Below are 21,657 nucleotides of genomic sequence, written 5' to 3' on the forward strand. Positions count from 1 at the left end.
GCTAGATGAACCCCTGGCGTCACTTCCTGTCCACCACTCACTCTGCTTCCCTACATTTATTGCAACACACACATATTTATGTCTTAAACGGCTCATTTACTCTTCTTATGTCTACTATGTTGGGTTATACAAGTGTAAAGGTGACTCTAGGGGTGTTAGTTCATCTCTAGAGGGCTCTAATGATGTTAGAAACCATATTTAGAAGGTCATAAACAGGTTACCTATGCTCCAACTAAGAAAATATTCCATTTATAAATAAGGCATCCTACTTAGCAAAAAAAAAGTACTTATCACGGTTGGGTCTGGAACCAATTAACCGCGATACTGTACAGTAAAACCTTTGGAGTGGCCTTTTATTGTGGCCAACTAAGGAACACCTGTGCGATTTCACGCCATCGAATCAGCATCTCTGTAAGGTGGATGGACTATCTCGTCAAAGGTGAAGTGCTCCCTAACTCACATTTAGACAGATTTGTGAAGAAATATTCTTTTATGTACACAGAAAAAATGTCACACCTTGGAGTTTGTTAATATTTGCGTTGATATATTGTAGTATTTGTGTATTAATTGCTAATTATGCATAAATTTGAGTTTATTATTGTAAATTTACAACTTTTTTCTTGTAAATGTATGACTTTTTTCTTGTAAATTTACGATTTTATTGTCGTAATGAAAAGAAGAAGAAAGAAGACGAAAACATCTACGAGAAAAACGTCGTAAATGTACGAGAGTAAAAATCGTAACTCCGTCGTAACAGGCATTGCCTGAGACAGCTATGAAAAGGGGCAAAGGTGATATTACGACTTTTTTTTTGAAAATGTACCATTTTTTTTCTTGTAGATTTACGACTTTATTCTTGTAAATGTGCAAGTTTTTTCTTGTAAATGTACGACTTTATTCTCGTATTGAAAAGAAGAAAGAAGAGTAAAACCTTGGAGTTGGTTGATATTTGATATTATATTATTGATATTAGTATTATGTGTACACAGAAGATATTTCAGGATTAGGGACCCTGCAAATTTGTGTATTTTTGTTTTTTTCTCCGCTTTTTCCCATTTTTTTTCTCAGAAAATAGGCAATTTTTTTTCTGCAAATACAACATCCAATCTAAAGAGCTGAATGAACTAATAATTAAACAGTGACTTTTACTGCAAATGTTGCTCAGAATTTGGCGGAGAACTGCAGGAGGGATTTGGAGGGGGAGGAGCGACATTTTCGTGGGCGTATCAATCACTCGCGATTTTTCATCATTTGCTGGTGGTCTTGGAGCGTAAGCCCTGCAAATAAAGGGGCCCAACTGTAACATTTGACCCCAGTGTGACCCACGGGTCAAAAACCTTTCCCACCCTGGTTCAGTTATTTTTTTACAACAAGCAGCAGGCCACAAATGGCCCCGGTTCACATGTTGGACACCCCTGCTGCAGATTCTGACTCTGCCTATGTTGACTTTGCTGACACGGCTCACAGCACATTTAAATAGCTTCCAAGGTCAAGGGTGCGCATGTGGGGCGTGTCTCCCCTAAAGGTGGTCTTACAGCGTGTCCTTGGGTTGTGTTTGCAGCCTCTGAGGGTCAACGGGGTCAAGGTTTACACTGAGAACGTGGACAGAAGACAGATTGTCATGGACCTGCAGATAAGGTGCGGAAAGAATAATAAAGAATAAGATGTGAGAAGAATTGTAATTAATGAATGATAATATCTAACATAGCTTTGTAGGGAACACAGAGGTGGAGGTGGACATCAAGCGCTACTACTGCAAAGCAGGCATCAGGAGCATTCAGGTGAGGACTTTCATTTATCTTCTAAGGATCCATCAAAGTTTTCTTGTCTGTCCTTGACTTGTCTCCTTAGAGATCCATTTCTATTACGTCTTTTACCCGCCGGGGGACTCCTGTTGCTGCCGCCTGTTATAATTAGCACTGACAGGCTGACATATCTCTGCTCCTAATGAGGCTCCTCCAGGAATAAACAACCTAACTCATCAATACCTGAGCTGATGTAGAATATTTACGTACCTTAGGTGGCACGCTAGCTTCTGAATACATCGTTCATGTCGCATGTGGAATAGCAAAGTGATGCCTTGTTGGCGCGATGGCGTTTGGCTAAAGTGTCAATTGGGAAAAAAAAAACAAGTCTGAGATTTCGAGAATAAAGTCATTCATTTACGACAATAAAAGTCGTACATTTACGACTTTTTTTTTTCAAATTTACAACTTTATTATTGCGCATTTAGAAGTTTTTTCTCTTAAATTTACGATTTTATTGTCGTAATGACAAGAAGAAGAAAACATTTATGTCGTAAATGTACGAGAATAACGTCGTAAATTTACGAGAATAAAAATCGTAACTCCGTTGTAACAGACATTGCCCGAGACAGCTAGGAAAAGGGGCAAAGGTAATGTTGCAACTTTTTTCTTGAAAATTTCCGATATTTTTTCTTGTAAATTTGCGACTTTATTAGTGCAAATTTACGACTTTATTCTTGTAAATTTACAACTTTTTTCTTGTAAATTTATCACTTTATTCTCGTAATGAAAAGAGGAAAAAAGAAGAAGAAAACATATACGAGAAAAACGTAAATGTACGAGAATAAAAGTCGGAACTCCGTCGTTACAGGCATTGCCTGAGACAGCTATGAAAAGGGGCAAAGGTAATATTCCGACTTTTTTTCTTGTAAATTTATGACTTTATTCTCCTAAATTCTTGACTCATTTTTGCGTACATTTATGACTTTATTCTCTTAATATTTAGACTTTTTTCTCTCATAAAGTTACTACTTTTTTCCTCTTAAATTTACGACTTTATTTTCGTAAATTTATGACTTTATTCTTGTAATATCCCAAATCTTTTTCTTGTAAATTTATGACTTTATTCTCATAAATTCATGACTCATTTTCGTGTACATTTACGACTTTATTCTCTTAATATTTTGACTTTTTTTTGTAAAGTTACTACTTTTTTTCTGTTAAATGTACGACTTCATTCTCGTAAATTTATAACTTTATTCTTGAAATATTCAGACTTTTTTTCTTGTAAATTTATGACTTTATTCTTGTAAATTTATGATTTTTTTGTCTCGTAAATTTACGACTTTATTCTCGTAATATTATGACTTTTTTTCTCGTAAATGTACAACTTTGCTTTGTATGTGGCCCTAATACTCCGTCGTATCTTGTAGCCATCCCACATCCAACGAATGTTACTTCTGTAATTGTCTTGGACAAGACACCAAGAAGGTGTGTTGACGTGTTGCTCCTGTCGTGCATCAGATTCACGGCGTGCTGCGAGTGGTGATGGAGCCGTTGCTTGGCGACGCTCCCCTGGTCGGAGCGCTGTCTCTCTTCTTCCTCAAGAAGCCGGTAAGTTCCATGCAGTCGTTGACTGTATTACATACACCTGCATGCCGTCAGGACAGCTAAACACTGCTTGACAAAACCTGCAAGATCAAAGTGTGTGTAGTGTAGTGTGGTGGTACTTTCTGCAATCAACAGCATGTGCTCTGACCAGAAGCAGGCAGTATAGATGTCATTGAATGTCTTTTTATGATATATAATAACAAGTGAATAGTGTGCATGTGAGGTGATGTAAGCTGTGCTCTCATTTGATTGTGCATGTGTACCTAATGAAGTGTCCAATCACATTGGAGGCGAGAGGCGGGGTACACCCTGGACTGGTTGTCAGCCAACGGCAGGGCACATATAGACAAACAACCATTCACACTCACATTCATACCTATGGACAATTTAGAGTCGCCAATTAAGCTAACATACAAAATCCACACAGAGATGTCCAACTGAGATTTGAACCCAGATCTTCCAGATCTCCTGACTGTGTGGCCAACATGCTAACGACTCGGCCACCGTGCAGGACATATTAGACATAAATAAGACATAACATAGACTCACATGTTCACATTTTTGTTTTTTCTGGACAGCCTGCAGTGGGTATTGTCTCATCAATGTAACATTTCTGACACCTAGTGGCCGAGTCAGTTCTTTGAATGCGTCTTCTGAATGCCTTATATTTGCATTTTCATTCATTTAGCCATTTTTATGCTTGAAAATGCTTAATTAAGGCCAACAATATGTAAAATGTTGTTAAATGTGTATATTTTTTTGACTAATAATCGGCCGCAGTGAAACACGAAACTGCTGTCATTTATTAATTGATTTATTTTGAAAAACCGTGCCAGAGTGAAGCCGCGAAATTTGAACTGCAACTTGGCAAAACATGCACAACGGTACAAAATTTTAACTTGCAAGGCATGTTGAGCAACGTCCTGTTGACGAAGTGTGTGCGGGGGCTTCCCAGCATGCCTTGCGGGTTATAAAGGAGGATAAAATAGTATTGTTTTTACATGTACATTAGTGTGTAAGCATACCCGCGTAGTCAGTGTGGTGCGGTTGCATTGTACGTTCCACATGTGTTATTTATGGTTCCACCGTTGCTGTGCAACTAACAATTATGGTGACAATAAGCGTAATAATATCTCATTAATAATACAGTTAATATGCAGACTTTACCAAGGGCCAATACAAAACGAGCTGTGGGCTGAAAATGGTCCCCGGCCCACACTTTGGACATACCAGGTCTAAAATGTAGACTACTTCTACTTACTAAATGTCCCGAGTGGATTCTCCCAATTTCCAGTCTCATGTTCTACTTTCAGTTTAATGTGGTCCCTTTGCATGAACACATGGTTGAAGCGCTTATAAAAGAAAAAAAAACACACAGTTTGACCGATTTCTACCAAATGGGAGGACCCCGTGGGGCGCTAGCAAAGCTTTTAATAACTTTTAATGTCAAGTCACAGTGCAGCACGCAGGCACAAGGCGATGCATTTCAATCTTCCGTCTTTGACGTCACTTTGAAATACTGGAAGCAATCCTGGCATAAGGAAACCTGCCGTAAAAGGCGTCCACTGCCAAAAGAAATATTTCCATACCTTAAGAGGTCTTGACAGCGCAGTCAGTGCTGGTGCTTCTTATACATACACATAGGCATAAATAAGAAATATACACATAGAATGTCAGCAAATAGAGCAGGAAAAGCAGGGTGGCGCTTAAAGCCAGGGGTGTCCAAAGTGCGGCTTGGGGTCCATTTGCGGCCTGCAGTTGTTTATTTATTGGCCAGCAGCACATTCTAAAAATATCATCACAAAAATGAAAAAAATCAGCAGTAATTTTGCAAGAATAAAGTAAAAATATGAAGCGAAAAAAGTCGCAATTTTACAAGAATATACTCATAGCATTATGACAAAAAATAATTCCTTTTTAGTCGTATAAAGCTGAAAGAAAAAAGACGTACATTTATTGCAGTTGTAATATTATGAGAAACAAACAAAACAAAACAAAACAAAACAAAAAAAGTTAGTTTTAGGAGATTAAAGCTAAAATATTATGGGAATAAAGTCAGTATTATTACAAGGAAATGTACAAGAAGAACTGACATACAGTCAAACTTGTCTATAGCGGCCACTAGAGGGAGACTGCAAAAGTGTCCGCTATAGAAAGGTGGCCTCTATAGACAGGTTGGCGGCCATTTTGAATGTTGACCAGTAGAGGAAAAAAAAGGAAAAAAAGGGGGGAAAATGAATGTTGACCAGTAGAGGGCACTGTGGAACTGCGGATATAATTTGTACAGCACTACTACGCTTGTTATTATCCACCACCCACAGAACACAGCTGTGCTAGTAATGTCTTTTGTTATGCTTGTTTTTAATATTTTATTTTTTATACGGCAGAGTGTCATTACAGCTTTAGTTCATCAGGAAGTGACGGGAAGTGACGGTGGGCGTCCCGAGCAGGAGAGCTAGGCTCAGTGCTAGCTGTGAGTTTCGAGAGAGTTGGGAAGTGTGTTCATGTTGGCGTGGATGTAAAGTCCTGCGGAGTCCTGTTCTCCGCTGTTAATAAAGCCATTAAAGTGCATCGGTGACGTGAGTCTCTCCTTCCCCACAACAAGCGACATTACAGTATTGACCAGTGCACATTGTCTCACACCAGGAAATAAACGGTGTCACTTGTTACAGGCATTGCCTGGACAGCTATGTAGTGGGGCTTGTTTAACCTTTGGCTTGTGGGCAAGCAGGAAGGAGAGACGAGACTGGATGTGTGTGTGTGTTCTGAGATGCTCTCTGGTGGCCGCGTTCAATAAATAGTTGGCAGAAGCAACAGGAGAAGTTTCCTTCTTTGCTGGAGTCAGGTCGCCCTTACTACGGTTCGGAGCTGAATAACACTGACAAGTTAACAGACTAGTAGCGAGCGCCAAAGAAGACGGCTTTTTTTTGTGTCGAATACAGAAGATGAGGACTTTGATGGATTTGTCGATGAGGATTGATCAAAAATAACGTGAGTACATTCTAAAATACTTCAATTAAGTACAACTGAACTCAGTTTTGGTCCCGCTGCCGCATGCATGCTAGCGTATGTTTTTTTTAAATTGTAGCGTCGCTGGGAGCACTTCCTGTTCCCAGCCTACTTTGCGGTAATGTTTTGGTGCAAATGCTCTTAAAGTTACATGTTTGACCAGGAAATAGCAAGCTCAAAAGAAGACGGCTTTTCATGTGGAACAACTGACAGTTTGTGTGGATCTTGTGAATGATTGTGACTGAGCTAGGACTCAGTAATTAAAGTCTACACACGACGGCTTCATTGATTGAAAAACAAAACTTTTTCGTGCATGAAGCTTCTACTTGAGTCGGTAATTTGGCCGCTATATGTGGTCAGATATTGACCAAGGGAGACAAAATGGGTGGCCGCTGGCCGCATTGGACAGGTGACTGGTATACACAGGGTCTATAACATGTAAATTTGCTGCGGGGGATTTTTCAGTGGCCGCTATAGGCAGGTGGCTGTTCTATAAAGGTGGCCGCTAAGACAGGTTTGACTGTAGTTGGAAAAAACAGCACAAATGGGAAAAAAACTGCTGTAATTTTACGAGAATATCATAAAAATATTAAGAGGGAAAAAATCAACATTTGAACGAGAAAAAAGTTACAATTTTACGAGAATAAATTCTATATTATAATATGAGGAAAAATGTCATTTTAGTAGCAGTGATTTGAAATATTTAAAATACATTTGTTTTTAAAAGCCGTAATATGAGAAACAAAACTAAATAAAGTTGTAATTATTTGCAAATTAGGTTCGGGTTGAAAAGTTATAATATGGGAATAAAGTCAAAATATTACGGGAATAAAGTCAGAATATTACATAAAAGAACAATTATGAAGATTATTTAAGAAAAAGGTTGAACTATTTAAAAGAAAACAGAACAAAGACTGAAGTTCATACTAATAATACTTTTTTTCATCACAAAGCTGAGATGAATTATATATAACTTCTTAGCATATCTTCACACAATATCAATGTTGCCCTTGCAGCCTTTCATTTCCCTCGGTGGAAAAATTTTGGACACTCGAGGCACTGAATGTTATTGCGTGGAAGTCAGGATCTTTACCACAGGATTGACAGACCGGTGTGGTGGTCTCCCTTTTCAAGATGGGTGACTGGAGGGTGTGGTCCAACCACAGGCGGATCACACTCGTCAGCCTCGCTGGGAAAGTTTATTCTAGAGTTCTGGATTGAAACGTATGACCGTTGTGGTTTTTGTCCTGGTCATGGTACACTGGACCATCGTGACACCCTTGCAAGGGTACGGGAGGGTGCATGAGAGTTTGCCCAACCGGTCCACAAAAGGCATTCAATAGTGTCCCTTGCGGTGTCCTTTGAGGAGTGCTCTGGGAATACGGGGTTTGTAGCACTCTTTGTGAAACCCAGAGCGTTGGCCTTTGTCAAGTCTGCCCTTTGTCACTAATTCTCTTCAGAATTTGTGTGGACATCATTTGTAGGTAGGTTGAAGGTGTCCAGTTTGGGGGCCTTAGGGTTTCATCTCTGTTATTGGCAGATGTGTGGTCCTGTTGTGGTCCTGTTGGCCTCATCAAGCTGTGACCTTCAGCTTTTACTGAGGCGGTTTGCAGCTGAGTGTGACGCTTCTGGGATGAGAACTCTCATCTCCAAATCTGAGGCCATGGTTCTCAGCGGGAAAATTGGTTGCACCCTTCGGATCGGGGGTGAGGTCTTGGCTCAGGTGGAGGAGTTCAAGTATCTCAGGGTCTTGTTCATGAGTGAGGGAAGGCTGGAGCGTGAGATCGACAGGCGAATCGGCACAGCGTCTGCAGTAAGGCGGTCCTTGTAGCGGACCGTCGTGGTGAAGAGAGAACTGTGCTCTCAGTTTACCAATCGATCTATGTTCCCACCCTCATCTATGGTCATGAGCTTTGGGTCGTGACCGAAAGAATGAGATCATGGATACAAGCGACTGAAATGAGTTTCCCCCCTAGTATGGCTGGACTCGCCCTAAGAGATAGGACATCTGGTAGGAGCTTAGTGTGGAACCACTGCTCCTTCACAACGAGAGGAGCTTGTTGAGGTGGCTCAGGTATCTAATCCAGATGCCTCCTGGACGCCTCTCTGGTTAGGTGTTCCAGGCCCTTCCAAAAAGTTCTACTTTTGTTTCGTCAGATCACAGAGTATTTTCTCAAAGATCTTGGGGATCATCAAGATGTTTTCTGGCAAAATTGAGACGAGCCTTAATGTTCTCTTTGTTCAGCCGTGGTTTTGGTCTTGGAACTCTGCCATGTAGGCCGTTTTTGCCCAGTGTCTTTCTTATGGTGGGGTCATGAACACTGGGCCTCATTCACGAAATGTTCTTACACACAAATCTGTTCTTAAAGCCTTCTTACGAAGATTTTTGGCATTCACGAAACGTGTTCTTAACTCACAGTTCTTAGATCTAGGAACAAATTCTACGAACACTCAGGAGGACTCAAATACAGTTTGCACTTTCAATGCGCAATCGCCCTCATGATGGATTTTGCAACCTGATACCAAAAAATGTAGTGCAAATAAAATATCCCAATAATTATTTTCAAAACAACTAAAATATACTCCATCGATAAATATAAATTCAAATCCCAATTCATCAAAAAAAAAAAAGGCTGGCTGGACGTGCTGCGCAGAGAGAGAATGTAAAGGGACCATTACATTTATTTGCTGAAAGCCACAAATATTTGATGTCCCGCTTCAGGCTTCAGGCTTCAGGCTTCCCTCTCTGTTCTTGCAGGTGTTCAGGATCATCAGAATAACATCGCAATGAAACGTGGTGTGTCTATTGCCCACGGAGCACCCCCAGATAACAACATGTGCCCCCAGCCACGTCTTGAGCCAGAGCACGGGGCTGCTGTATTAATTAGGCAGCGTCTAATCAAATGTAACCACAGAAAAAATACATTGTCACACACAAACTATGTATTTTGACTTTATTTTTCCATCATGATTGTGTAAATATTTTCTAGAGTTTCCGAAATGGTTTGGTTTCTGATTGATGGCCCACCTCCCGTTTCCTCCAGATCCCTCCGGTGCAGTCCAATCTTTTTTTTTTGACTCTATTTTAAGTCAAACCACTTCTTTTTAACCTCTGCGGTGGTGCGTTTCTCCGTGGAAACGGCATTTATGTTTCCTGCAATGGTGCTCCATGCCATCCATGCTCTTTTTGGATGGCCTGATGACCGGTGGATACACGTGAAAATAAGGTGGTCTTGTGTTCGCTCACTCCTTGTAAAAGCACCTCTATTTCAGTAGAATTGAAGTTTTTCTTCTGTTTGTTGTGCAGCTGCTCCTCAGTCTTGCTCTTGCGCGTTGCCATCTCCGCCTCCAGCTGCCCATTGCGCACGGCACATTTTTTACCTTATATAGGAAATAATAGGCGGAGACCTATGCAAATTAGGGCTCACATGCACGGGCATCGCAGTTGGCACTCATCAACCTAAGAACACCGGTGCGAACGATTATCCCTACTGAAGAACGTGTCGTGAATGTGGCGCAGTTTCCACCCTGCGCCTTCTTAAGTACACTTCTTAAGAAGACTTTTAAGAAGATGTTCGTGAATGAGGCCCACTGACCTTAACTGAGGCAAGTGAGGCCTGCAGTTCTTTGGATGCTGTTGTGGGGTTTTTTTGTGACCTCTTGGATGAGTTGTCACTGAGCTCTTGGGGTCATTTTGGTAGCCTGTCTCTCCTGGGAAGGTTCACCACTGTCCCATGTTTTTGCCATTTGTGGATAATGGCTCTCACTGTGGTTTGCTGAAGTCCCAAACTTTAGAAATGGCTCTATAACCTTTCTCAGACTGATAGATGTCAGTTCCTTTCTTTCTGTGGGGAGGCTAATAAAAAGCTTCATTTAAAAACTGGAATTTGTGTTCAGTTGTGTTGTCATTGACTATTATTAAAATTTGTTTGATCTGAAACATTTAAGTGTGACAAAACTAAGAATTCAGGAAGGTGGAAAACACTTTTTCACACCCCTGCAACTTGTCACATTTGCGTAATTCACATTTCTTCACTGAGACGCTCCTCAATTTGCGGCATGGTTTCTTTTGTTTTGGTGGAATTTTTGGCGTTTTCACGGGAGGGAAAAATACAGGAATAATGTATTAAAAAGGCCGACCAATGACAGCAAAGATTTAAAAACAGACAGGGAAGAGTCCTCTTTTAATATGCAGGGGCAGATTATGCCAACGTTAGGGGGCCACCACACCGAAAGCATGGTCCGCTCTGAGCTTGCGTTTCGTCTTGAAACAGCCTATCAGCGTGGGGAGGTCCAGAAAGGAAGTTGAGGGGTTTAAAAACAAATAAAATAATTTTAAAATGAATCCTCAAATGTATGGGCAACCAGTGGAGCTGCTCATTTGTTCCTTTATGGATCACCCACATAAGCCTTCATTGTGATGCATGACGCTGTTATAAATCCCGCCCGTTTGTGAAGTGTTCAGGAAAATGCAATCAAAGAATTTGAACGTTCTCGTTGTTCCCTTTACTGCTTTCATTGTAGCTTGTGGACATCAACTGGACAGGCCTGACTAATTTACTGGACATTCCTGGGCTCACGTAAGTCCTGTCATGAGTGAAATGAAGGTTTGAAAGTGTTGTCGGTGTTGAAGACGTGTTGGCACATGCGTGCATGACAGTGTGTGCCTCTACCATTCTCTGCTGTCTTTTGTAAGTACAGTAATCCCTCGTTTATTGTGGTTCACTGCTTCTAGTGATTTTCCACAAAGTAGGATTTCTTATTTGTAAATGGAATATTTTCATAGTTAGAGCATAGAAAACCTGTTATGACCTTCTAAATACAGTTTTTAACACTATTAGAGCCCTCTAAACATGAAATAACACCCCCATAGTCACCTTTACACTCAGACTACCGAATATAATAGACATAATATGAGTAAATAAGCCATTTAAGACATAAATAAGAATCGTGATCATGTGTGTTTCGATAAATGTGTTCCTTAGGCGAGCTGAAGTGACATCCGGGGTTTAAAGTTGAGTTTTAGCTTGCCGTGGGTTACGGCCGCAACAGTAGCCTGTGTTTTCATTAGGGATTTTTAGGAGGGATTACTGCTCTTGTTCAAACCTGCAATTAAAGCCTGTTGTTCCGGTGTTCAAGTCTGGCACTCTGGCACATTACTGACACCTAGTGACCACTGTAGAATACTACATCTACATCTTTGAAAGCGCCGTTTAGCCATTTTTATGCTTGAAAATGCTTAATTTTGGCAAAACGTATGTAACGTTAGCTTAAATGTGCATATGTTTTGACTATTAATAGGCCGTATTCAACCACGAAACAGCATATTTTATTAAGTCATTCAATCCCAGCCATTTTTCAAAAGACAACCCCAAACAATGTACCAGGCATTTTAGACGATTTTGACAGATTTTTCAAGGCAAACGGAATATTGTGTTCTGTGGCTATTTAAAAATGGGACCTACCAAAATAACAATTTATTTACAAATGTAACACCATGAACTATTTCCAATTTTCACATTTGGAACTAAACTGTGTGCGTGTGCAAAATTCCCTTAAAATGCATTACCCTCTGCATGCTACAGTCCTCCATGCTCTTCCGCTTCCTCCTTGCTGTCGAGTGTGTTAATACATGCAAATGATCCATGCCGAGTTCTTATCAAATGCACTTCTGCCACCTTGTGGCTGTTTTTATGGCTTAAAACTGCTCTAAAAGTGTCATCTTATAGTGTGCAATTGCGACAATTTGCCTCTCGTGCAAAAATGGGATCAGGTGTTCAGGTTTATAAAAATTTATAAATATGTTTTTGGTATTGAATGAGAGAAGCCACGAAATTTGAACCCGGAAGTGGTGACGGATGACTGTTCAATTGAGGTGGTGCAGTGCAATGCAGTGGAAACTTGGTTTGCGTCATTAATCCGTTCCAGAAATGCAAAAATGAAACTTTCTCATTTCTCGTTGTACATACAGAAAACAATCTGAAATGCACTTTAAAAAACGAGGCCATTTTTCCCATAGCAAATCGATTCTAGACACCCAAAAACATGAACAAAAATGCGTTTTATTGATAATAATTCTAATTTTGGATGCAGAAAACAATGTGAAATAATAATAAATGACAAATGGATGCAATTTATTGTTGATGTGGGCTTCCCGTACATACCGGTGAGGTTGAATTCAAGAGTGGAAAATGGCAAATGGGCTCGTTTCTTACTCAATACTGCACAGAAACCAAAACAGTGTAATGTAATTTTGTTAATCAATATTGTAATAAATCAATAAACCATGACCGTGACCTTTGCAGGACATAAAGATAATGCCAGTCTTTTATTTGGATGATTGATGAATCGATTGATTACAGCACATGAAGGCAGCGGTGATGTCATCAGCCTGAGCACTAAAGCCAATGAACAACTCTTTCATTACATTTCCATGTCTTTCGCGTTTTGTGGATCTAATTGATAGATGAGAACTATGGGGAGCTGTGGAAGGTTGTGCCTTGCGCTGTGCTAAAATGAGATTTCAGGAGGATATTTATAACCCAGGGGTGCCTTTACTCCTCTTGTAAATAATGCATGGTTCCTGTTTCTGTTGCTTCCTTCTCCAGTGGCCTCTCTGACAGTCTGATCGAAGACATCATCTCCTCTTATCTGGTCTTGCCCAACCGCATCACCGTCCCCCTGCTTGGAGACGTGGAACTGGCCCAGCTGCGCTTCCCCATGCCAAAGGTAAAGAAAAGCACGAGACCACAGCAGCAGCACGACCATGTAACCATGACAACTAGATGGACACTGGCAGGCGGCTTGTTTGAGACCCCGCTCGAATCCTAATTATCAACACATGGACTCTTTACAGCTCAATGAAACACAAATAAAACGAGACAAGAAAGAAATTAAGTGAGCAAGCCGTGTGTAAACATGCCATCTTGTGGCTCTTTGTGGCCATTTGATGAAATCACCTTGATTTACCATTGAGTAATTGTTCTTTTTTATTAACGTTATTGAAAATGGGAGAGGGGCATGTCTCTCTGGAGTGTTCTGAACTCCTGTTTGTAGCTGTTGTTCTTTTTTTAGAGGTCAAACTACAGGTGGTCCTCATGTTGCAAACAACTTACGGTCCCAGACTGTAATGTAAATCGTGTTTTAGTGTAAGTCGGAAATGAAATGATACCGAAATAAACGCCTAAGTTACTCACACTGTACACAGAACACATGAAGGGCATATACAATACAGTCATAAAAAAACCCATTAAAAACATTTTAAAATATTTTCCAAGGCTACTCTGGAAGGATAACCTTTTCTTCTCCTCCCAGATCTCGCTGTAACAGCGCACGGAATCCATGACCCCTCTAGCATTCATTAGCATTCAATAATGTTTGATATTGATGGGTCGCTACAGTCATGATCTGAAAAATGAACAAACACTTGGAATTTGATTTTAGAACAGACAGTACAGCACAGCCTAATGTATAGACAATACAGCTGCATAATATGTATGCAGATGTTTAATTCTAACAGTAGAGTTTTTACAATTTTAACTGTCAAAAGGGCAATAAAGCATAAACACTGACTGAAAAAAATATGTAATATTATTGAAGTTGCTAGACCAATTGACCTTCATGAAACAAATTGGACTGTGGCCACAACAAAAGGTGCATGTTGACACTAAACAATTTAACTGTGGTGCCATGATTGGGAGGGGGGTGATAAAAAAAATGATGAAAAACAGTGAAAATAGCAGATCCACGTGCTCAAAACACATCACATTTAGGCTGCAGCTAACGATTATTTTATTCGGCGATTAATCAGAAGCTTGTTGTTTCGATTAATCGAGTAATTGGTTAGACGGACCAAATCGATATGAACCAAACACAAACAGTTAGTGGTTTGGTCGTATCAGAACATATCAGAAAAGAGGCAAACGATGTCGACCACTGTTTTCCAAAGTCAAAACTGAAGTGTGTGAATACAGTCAGCCCTCCTTTATCGCGCGGTTAATTGGTTCCAGACACAATCGTGATAAGTGAATTTCCGTGAAGTATGAGTCCTTATTTATAAATGGAATATTTTTGTAGTTACAGCACAGAAAACCTGTTTATGACTTTCTAAATATGATTTTTTTTTTACCATTATTAGAGCCCTCTAGACATAAAATAACACCCTTATAGTCACCTTTACACTCCTGTTACTCTACCAAGCTAACTCGTTAGCCTCCAATTTATTTATTCTAAACATAAGAAAAGGTTTCAAACGGAGTGGGGAAGATGGACAAAATAAGAAGCCAAAAACTTACCACTTCCACATGGAATGGGAAGAGAACTTTTTTTTTCTCTCATGTCGGACATGCCATGGCTGAATCCATGCAGTGTGAAGGTAATCTAATTTAATGTCTTGTCTCATCAGTGCAGCATTACTGATGCTTAGTGACCAGAGTGCTACATATAACTTATCTTTCAATATTTTTTACTAATGGTCGACCAGGAAACAACACTGAATAATTCATTCATTCATTTTTGAAAACCCGTGGCAGGGTGAGGGAGCGATGTTCCAACTGTGATGCAGCGAGGGACGACTGTATCTTGTTTTGCCTAAAACACAAAGATAATAGGTCTGCTTTAGACGGATGATCAAGGATGATAAATTTAAAAAATATTCACATTTGAGAGGCTGAAATCAGAGGATATTGGCATTTTTAACGATTAATCGAATACCAAAATAGATGTCCGTTAATTGGATAATTGATTCATCATCGATTCATCAATTCAATGTTGCGGCTCTAATCACATGGTAACATGTCAGTGGAACCTCGGGTAGGGCCATTATTTTGTTCCATAAGGTGTTATTCTAATCGAAACGGACGTTAACCAAAGAGAAATAATATAAATCCAATTAATCTGTTCCAAAAAGCCGAAAATGTTAACACAAAGCACATTTTTGTGGTTTATAATACTGTATAAATTACGAATGAAAGGGATAAATTGACATTTAAGGTTACTTTTACCTTCACTGGAGGTGGTGGTGGTAGATCTCGCTGCCATATCGTGTCTGCCATATCTTCACAGAACGTAAAAGTAACCTTAAATGCTAATTTATCCCTTTCATTTGTCATTGATAGGCATTCAGGATTGTTTTATGCAGGTGAAACTATAATTACAAAACTGTAAAACATATTTTGTGTTAACATTTTTGAGTCAACCGCTGATGACATCATAGCGTAGTGCAGTCACTTCCGGTTGCCATTTTGTTTAGATAGGATTATAACAAGGAAGGATGTTTTGTGATAAAAAATACATTAAGAACACAGTGGAACTCACGCAGCGTATTAACAACACAGCAAGACGCGTACCATAACGTACGCTAAGAATGCACGCAAACCGAGGCAAAATCGAAATCATGGCGTAAATTTTTTACGTTAACTGAAAGCATGCTAACCGGGGCGGATGCTAAGCGAGGTTGTACTGTATCTGTATCTTTGATGAACCATTATGAACCATTATGAACCATTTATTAGAATGAATGTTTATCTACACCCTGCTGGATGGCACACCTACTACCGCCTTCCTCCTTCCTTCCTTGCTCTTCCTCAACACTTGTGATTTCATCTGCCTCCTCACTCTCCTCCTGCACTGTCAGCAGACCAGCGTACCCCGACAGAGCCTGCTGCTGTGAGGGACCCGCTGAAGCAGCAGCATCAGTGACGCCGGGCCGGCTGCCCCTGCAGCAGACATCTCTGTCATTTTCCTGCTCTTACCTTCTTCTTATCTCTTCATTTCTCTGCACTGCCTTTTTGTCTTTACTGACGTTCTCCATTTTCCTGTGCTGCCGTACTGCTATTTCTCTCTCTCCTAATCCCTTTGGTCATCGATTGCTCATCATCATTAAAGATGATTATATGAGAAGGGTTAGAACGTGTGGGTGGGAGCCCTGGGTCTCTGCAGCCGCTCATATAGAACATATAGCCACTGACTGAGCCAATCACTCGCCACCTCTCTGTCCCTGTTGTGTTGTGTCTGCAGCCGGGCCAGCCCGGGAGAGTTACCAAGGCACGGCACAGCAAAAAGAAATAAATGGCCGTCCATCAACCCATTATTGATCAGCCCACCATGAAAACTCCAGGCACTCCCGATGGCCAATCTGCCCATGCACTGTCTTCATCCGCCCAGCACAAGGCACACATTGCATTCTTGTGCTTCCGCCGCATGTGCTGTAACTAGTTCTTGAGCGAGTCTCCTGTTTAGAGACCAAAATTAAGTTTTTAATTCATTTATGGGCACGCGTTCGTAACCACGAAATGTCGTAATGGAAACCGAGGACCAACTGTAGTTCCAGAGAGTGAATCAACATTGCCTCTACCGGCCCAAGCCAAGTAGTGCACCACACGTTGACTTCAAGATATGATGAATCAACAATAATAAGAATAATGATCATAGATTTTGTTCATAAGGCACAACCAATTGCTCACTATGGAGAGATTGATGGTTAGGAATGCTGCTAGCCATTTCCATCACTCAGAGAAAGTGAAATTCCAGGTTGTCTTGCTTCTTGCTCCTTCCAAGGGTGTCCTTAGGATTCACTTCTTGGAGGCTCAGGATCTTGAAGGCAAGGATAAATTCCTGGGCGGGCTCATCAAGGGCAAGTCGGACCCTTACGGCATCCTGCAGATCGGCAATCAACTCTTCCAGAGCAAGACCATCAAGGAGAGCCTTCATCCCAAATGGAATGAAGTCTACGAGGTGACCACCTAGCAGACTTTCAAGTCCTGCTGGCAGCTTTTTCATTCACGTGCTCCTCTTCATCAGGCCTTGGTGTACGAGCACTCAGGGCAGCACCTGGAGATCGAGTTGTTCGATGAAGATCCAGACAAAGACGATTTCCTGGGAAGGTTTGTTCCATCGCACGAAGCAATGTGTTGCCAGCGCTGCCTTGTTGACCTCTTGACTGTCCTACAGCCTGATGATCGACATGAGCGAGCTGTACAAAGAGCAGAAGGTGGACGAGGTGAGCGCTCACTCATGCGCCTTCTTTGTTGAGCAGCCAATGCGTGACGTCCTTGCTTTGCCGGCAGTGGTTCGACCTGGAGGAAGCTCCCACTGGGAAGCTCCACCTAAAACTAGAGTGGCTCTCTCTGCTATCCACATGCGAGAAGCTGGAGCAGGTACACCGCCGTCACTGTCTCAGCGTTGTCTTTCTTCCTGTCTGATTGACTCCCTTTGGCGCCCATCAGGTGCTGCGAAGTGTGCGGGCTGACAGAAGCCTGACCAATGAGGGCCTGTCGTCAGCACTGCTGGTGGTCTACCTGGACTCTGCTAAGAACCTTCCGGTAATTTCAGCTCAATGTACTCTTCTCTTCTATGAGTGACATATATACACACACACACACACACACACATGCACACACACTTAACCAGTTGAGTAGGAAATGCCAGGGAAGTCCACTTGCTCAAATAAGAAGCATGGATCAGTGTTGGTACAAGGCTTAATACTTAATCAGTTTGCTCATGTGTTCTTTGGTTTCTATGGTGACTGAACTCGTCGCGAACCCGCGTGTAGCAACGGCAGCTACTTTTATGATCAGCCTCCTCATCCTCGCTGCATTAATACGACTGGGGAAAAGCTACCTTTCATCGTATGGACGTACAGTACTTTACGCAGTGGTGTGCAGTCAACCATCAGAAGCACTGACCTACATTTACAACTTCAGTTCTAGTATTTTTTCCATGAAATTGCATCTTCATTTCGTAGTGTGGCTCTTGGGTGCACTGCTTCTAGTACCTGTATGTGTATGGGCGATTTTTTTGTCCAATCAGATTTCAATCAGTATCTTTACGTGCACTGAAAATCCAAAGTAATTATTGCATGAATTGGATTAGAACCATCTTTTTTTTAAAAAGGCATGTAAACACCATAATCAGATTGTGCCTAGTTTTTTAAAAGCGGGATTAACATACCTAGATTATGCGATTGGAAACTAGTTTCCTCTTGCATCTACGCACTTAGTATCATTTGCTCGTATCATCAGAGCGAGCTTTGTACGCATGCGCCAGGCTCTGTGGAGTGTGATGGTGCCGCTATTAATAACATTAAAGATATAGAAGATGAAATAAGCCAGTATTTTTAAGTACAGTGGAACCTCGGTTAGCGTCCGTTTTCGGTTTATGACAAATTCAGATCCAGACCCAGATATATGAGTCAATGTTAATCCAGTGTTCCCTCGTTTATCGCGGGGGATAGGCTTCCAAAATAAATAAGCAGTAAGTGAAATCAGCGAAGTAGCCAACTTCATTTTTTTTTTACAATTATTTATATGTTTTAAAGCTATAAAACCTCTCACCATACACTCTATACACTTTTCTCAGACAGGCAATAACATTTTTCACATTTCTTTCTTGTTTAAACACTCAAAAAAGTTGAAAGCTTCGTTTGAATTTTAATAATCAACCTACAGGCCGGACACAAGAAATTATTAAGTCACTTACGTGTATTTCACTCCTGTGATTGTGCCTTTTCATCCTGGCGCCGTTCCGCTGTACTGTAGAGTTTTTGTATCCTTGTTAAAACATATTGCTGCAATACTGCTCCTTCGAGCCAAAGATTCATTTACAAGCTACCAAGCAAGCTAGCTAGCAATGACACAAGAGACACGGCAGGACGGCACGAAGGAGATTGACTGACAATGGTTTACAGCCAATCAGGACGCAGAAAACAACGGGCGGTGAGGGAACGAGAGACGAGAGAGGGAAGAGAGAGACACTCAACTTCCCACAATGCAATTCTTCTTAAAGGGCCAGGCGAAACAGCAAATCCGCGAAAGCTGAACAGCGATGGAGCGAGGGAACACTGTAAATGGAATATTTTCATAGTTGGAGCATACAAAACATGTTTATGACTTTCTAAATGCGTGTTTTAACATTATTAGAGCCCTGTAGACATGAAATAACACCCCAGTAGTCACTTTTACGACAAATTCAAAATACTGTAATATTGCATTAGCACTGCATTAGAAGAAGGACTTTTGCAACACCGCTGCTTCCCGAAACATCCGCCGCTGTTTGGCACGTTTGCTAAGTGTGACAAACTCCCACAGGGCAGCTAAAAGCCATCGGCTGTAACGAAAAAGAGCCAGCCCCTGTCGGTGATGAATAATGTTGGGTTTAAACGCTCCATTGAGCACGTCAAGCCTCGCTACATTATGCCTATTGTCTCTAAAACAATACACCACATGCATCAAAAAGTAAATGGACCAGCTTTTCTCATTCCTACTGTTGCTGACTGGTCTCTGTTTGAGTAATATCACTTCATCAAGCCTTTTCTTACATGCCACGCTACTAAACAATCATAAAAGTATGTGTGATTTGTGCTGATATTGGTATCGGACGATATTCAAGGCTGCAATATTGGAATCGTACCAGAAATGGAAAATGAGCACCATAACGACAGCAAAGCAGATGTCATTTAAACACATGTTAAAACATATTCGACAACACGAATGAGCTTTGGAAAAGGCATACTATCCGTTAGACGGACGGCTTCTGAGAGTGACAGCTCTTAGCACGGAGCTTCCGCTTCCTCTACCTACGATACTAAACAATGACCACATTTAGCAATTCAGAGGCACACAGCATTTGGGCAACAATCGCATGAGAGAGAGTGCATATCAACTAGGACTCCACACTGAAGTGTGAAAAATGGAGAAACCCAACTGCTTCATTGATCTGACTATTTTAGTGCATGTAAACGTAGTTAATGGGATCTGCCAGTGGGGTTGTTTCTTTCACCAATCAGATTTAAGATTTGCCTTACAGGACCAGCTAGTTGGCTCACAGTAGCGTCAGCATTTTTCCATCCTCTGGTTAATCAGTGCAAAACAAAGCCAAGTTCGATGAGCAGAAGGCGTCAGCAATGCACACCTAAAGTCAACCAATAGACAACAGAAGAGGAGTCTGTAGTGATTTGCATACAGCGACTGACGGGACTTGACTTGGTGTCAGAGACGGTCTCAAAAATCCATTTTCAAGGCAGACATTTCCAGAAAAGGAGAGGTGGACAAGCTCCGAAGCTAGCTAGCTTGTGTCTCAGCCGGGGAAAGAGTTTGCTGGCCACTTCCGGACCAGTGCTTACGAGCTGACAGCCTCTAAGGAGCATACTCGTGAGTTTTATGTTTTTGTCATGTTATTAGATAAGCATTGATTCTGAAGTGCTTCAGATGATGTTATAGCGTTGCTGTTTAGAGATGATGTATTCGAAGATAAGGGTTAACTGGGTTTCTTGCTTTCGTAATAATGACACACCAATTCTCTAATGCCACATATTGTAATGTTGTGTTTTTGTGTACAGTCGTCCCTCGCTACATCACGGTTCGAACATCGCTCCCCTTGCATTTAAAAAAAAATGCATTAATGAATAAATTTTGTTTTTTCGACTATTATTTCGGGGTACAGCGATTCCTCGAATTATTCGAGTACCTCAATTACAAAAAAATAGGATTTTTTTCTGCCTCGAGGAATCACTTACATCACCCACACAGAGGACGAAGAATGAAGCGGATGCTCAAAGGCGCGGGGAGAGTGAAGAGGCGAGAGAAAGGCAACGAAAGAGACGGAACACAAAATGTAAAAAACAAACAGAAAATGTGGCTAAGCAGCAAGTGGAACACCGTGACGTGTATCCGTTTTAACGCGGCACTTACATAACACAACAGCACATCTTATGTGTTGCATCACCTCCTCTCGAATGGAGTGGAAGATCCGAGACAAGGGAAAAATAACATGAGATTAAAGTTAACGTACCTTACTCACATAACGTTAGCCGTGTGGAGGGCTCGCTTTCTCTTAATTGTGACGACTGTCGAATGTGTGGCAGTTTAGCACGATGGTAACGTGACTTCATACAGGGTTTATTTCATCTGCAAAAACGCAGCGCTGTGAGTTGAGCTCACTAACAGTAGCTGCTCATTTCTAGCAGACAAAACTATGTGATGGAACAAGGAAGTGTGTGTCTCACTCATTTAGTTAAGAGTAATGTGTTCCAATTTCATTTGACTTTAAACACTGAAAAAACACTATGTCTTATAAAGAATGTTTGTCTTATTTCTAGTCAGCCTGTCTAAGTTTAGGATTTATAAATGCTCAGCCATCAACATAATGTAATATGTAATTTAGTCTTAGTAAAGTAATTATTATGTCCCTCCTTTTCCAGTAAATAGTGACAGTCTGGGATGGATAACTTCACCTACAAAAGCACCATCGTGTAGTCCATCACACCCAAGAAAATACACTTTGTTCCTATGCACAA

The 21,657-nt window shown here is 41.1% G+C and overlaps 1 protein-coding gene across 5 annotated transcripts in view; it reads left to right on the forward strand.

Moving 5' to 3' along the window:
- The window catches only part of esyt2b (extended synaptotagmin-like protein 2b), a 44,280-nt gene that overhangs the window by 8,192 nt on the left and 14,431 nt on the right, over positions 1–21,657 (forward strand). For all 5 annotated transcript variants that reach the window (XM_054765750.1, XM_054765751.1, XM_054765752.1 and 2 more), the window contains exons 4-13: positions 1,562–1,638; positions 1,709–1,781; positions 3,270–3,359; positions 10,890–10,945; positions 12,974–13,094; positions 16,923–17,099; positions 17,166–17,248; positions 17,316–17,364; positions 17,432–17,521; positions 17,591–17,686. In XM_054765750.1, coding sequence (XP_054621725.1) covers positions 1,562–1,638; positions 1,709–1,781; positions 3,270–3,359; positions 10,890–10,945; positions 12,974–13,094; positions 16,923–17,099; positions 17,166–17,248; positions 17,316–17,364; positions 17,432–17,521; positions 17,591–17,686 — 912 coding nt within the window. The remainder of the gene's footprint in view (positions 1–1,561; positions 1,639–1,708; positions 1,782–3,269; positions 3,360–10,889; positions 10,946–12,973; positions 13,095–16,922; positions 17,100–17,165; positions 17,249–17,315; positions 17,365–17,431; positions 17,522–17,590; positions 17,687–21,657) is intronic.

Source organism: Dunckerocampus dactyliophorus, chromosome 21 (assembly GCF_027744805.1).
Source record: "Dunckerocampus dactyliophorus isolate RoL2022-P2 chromosome 21, RoL_Ddac_1.1, whole genome shotgun sequence".
Classification (NCBI taxonomy): Eukaryota; Metazoa; Chordata; class Actinopteri; order Syngnathiformes; family Syngnathidae; genus Dunckerocampus; species Dunckerocampus dactyliophorus.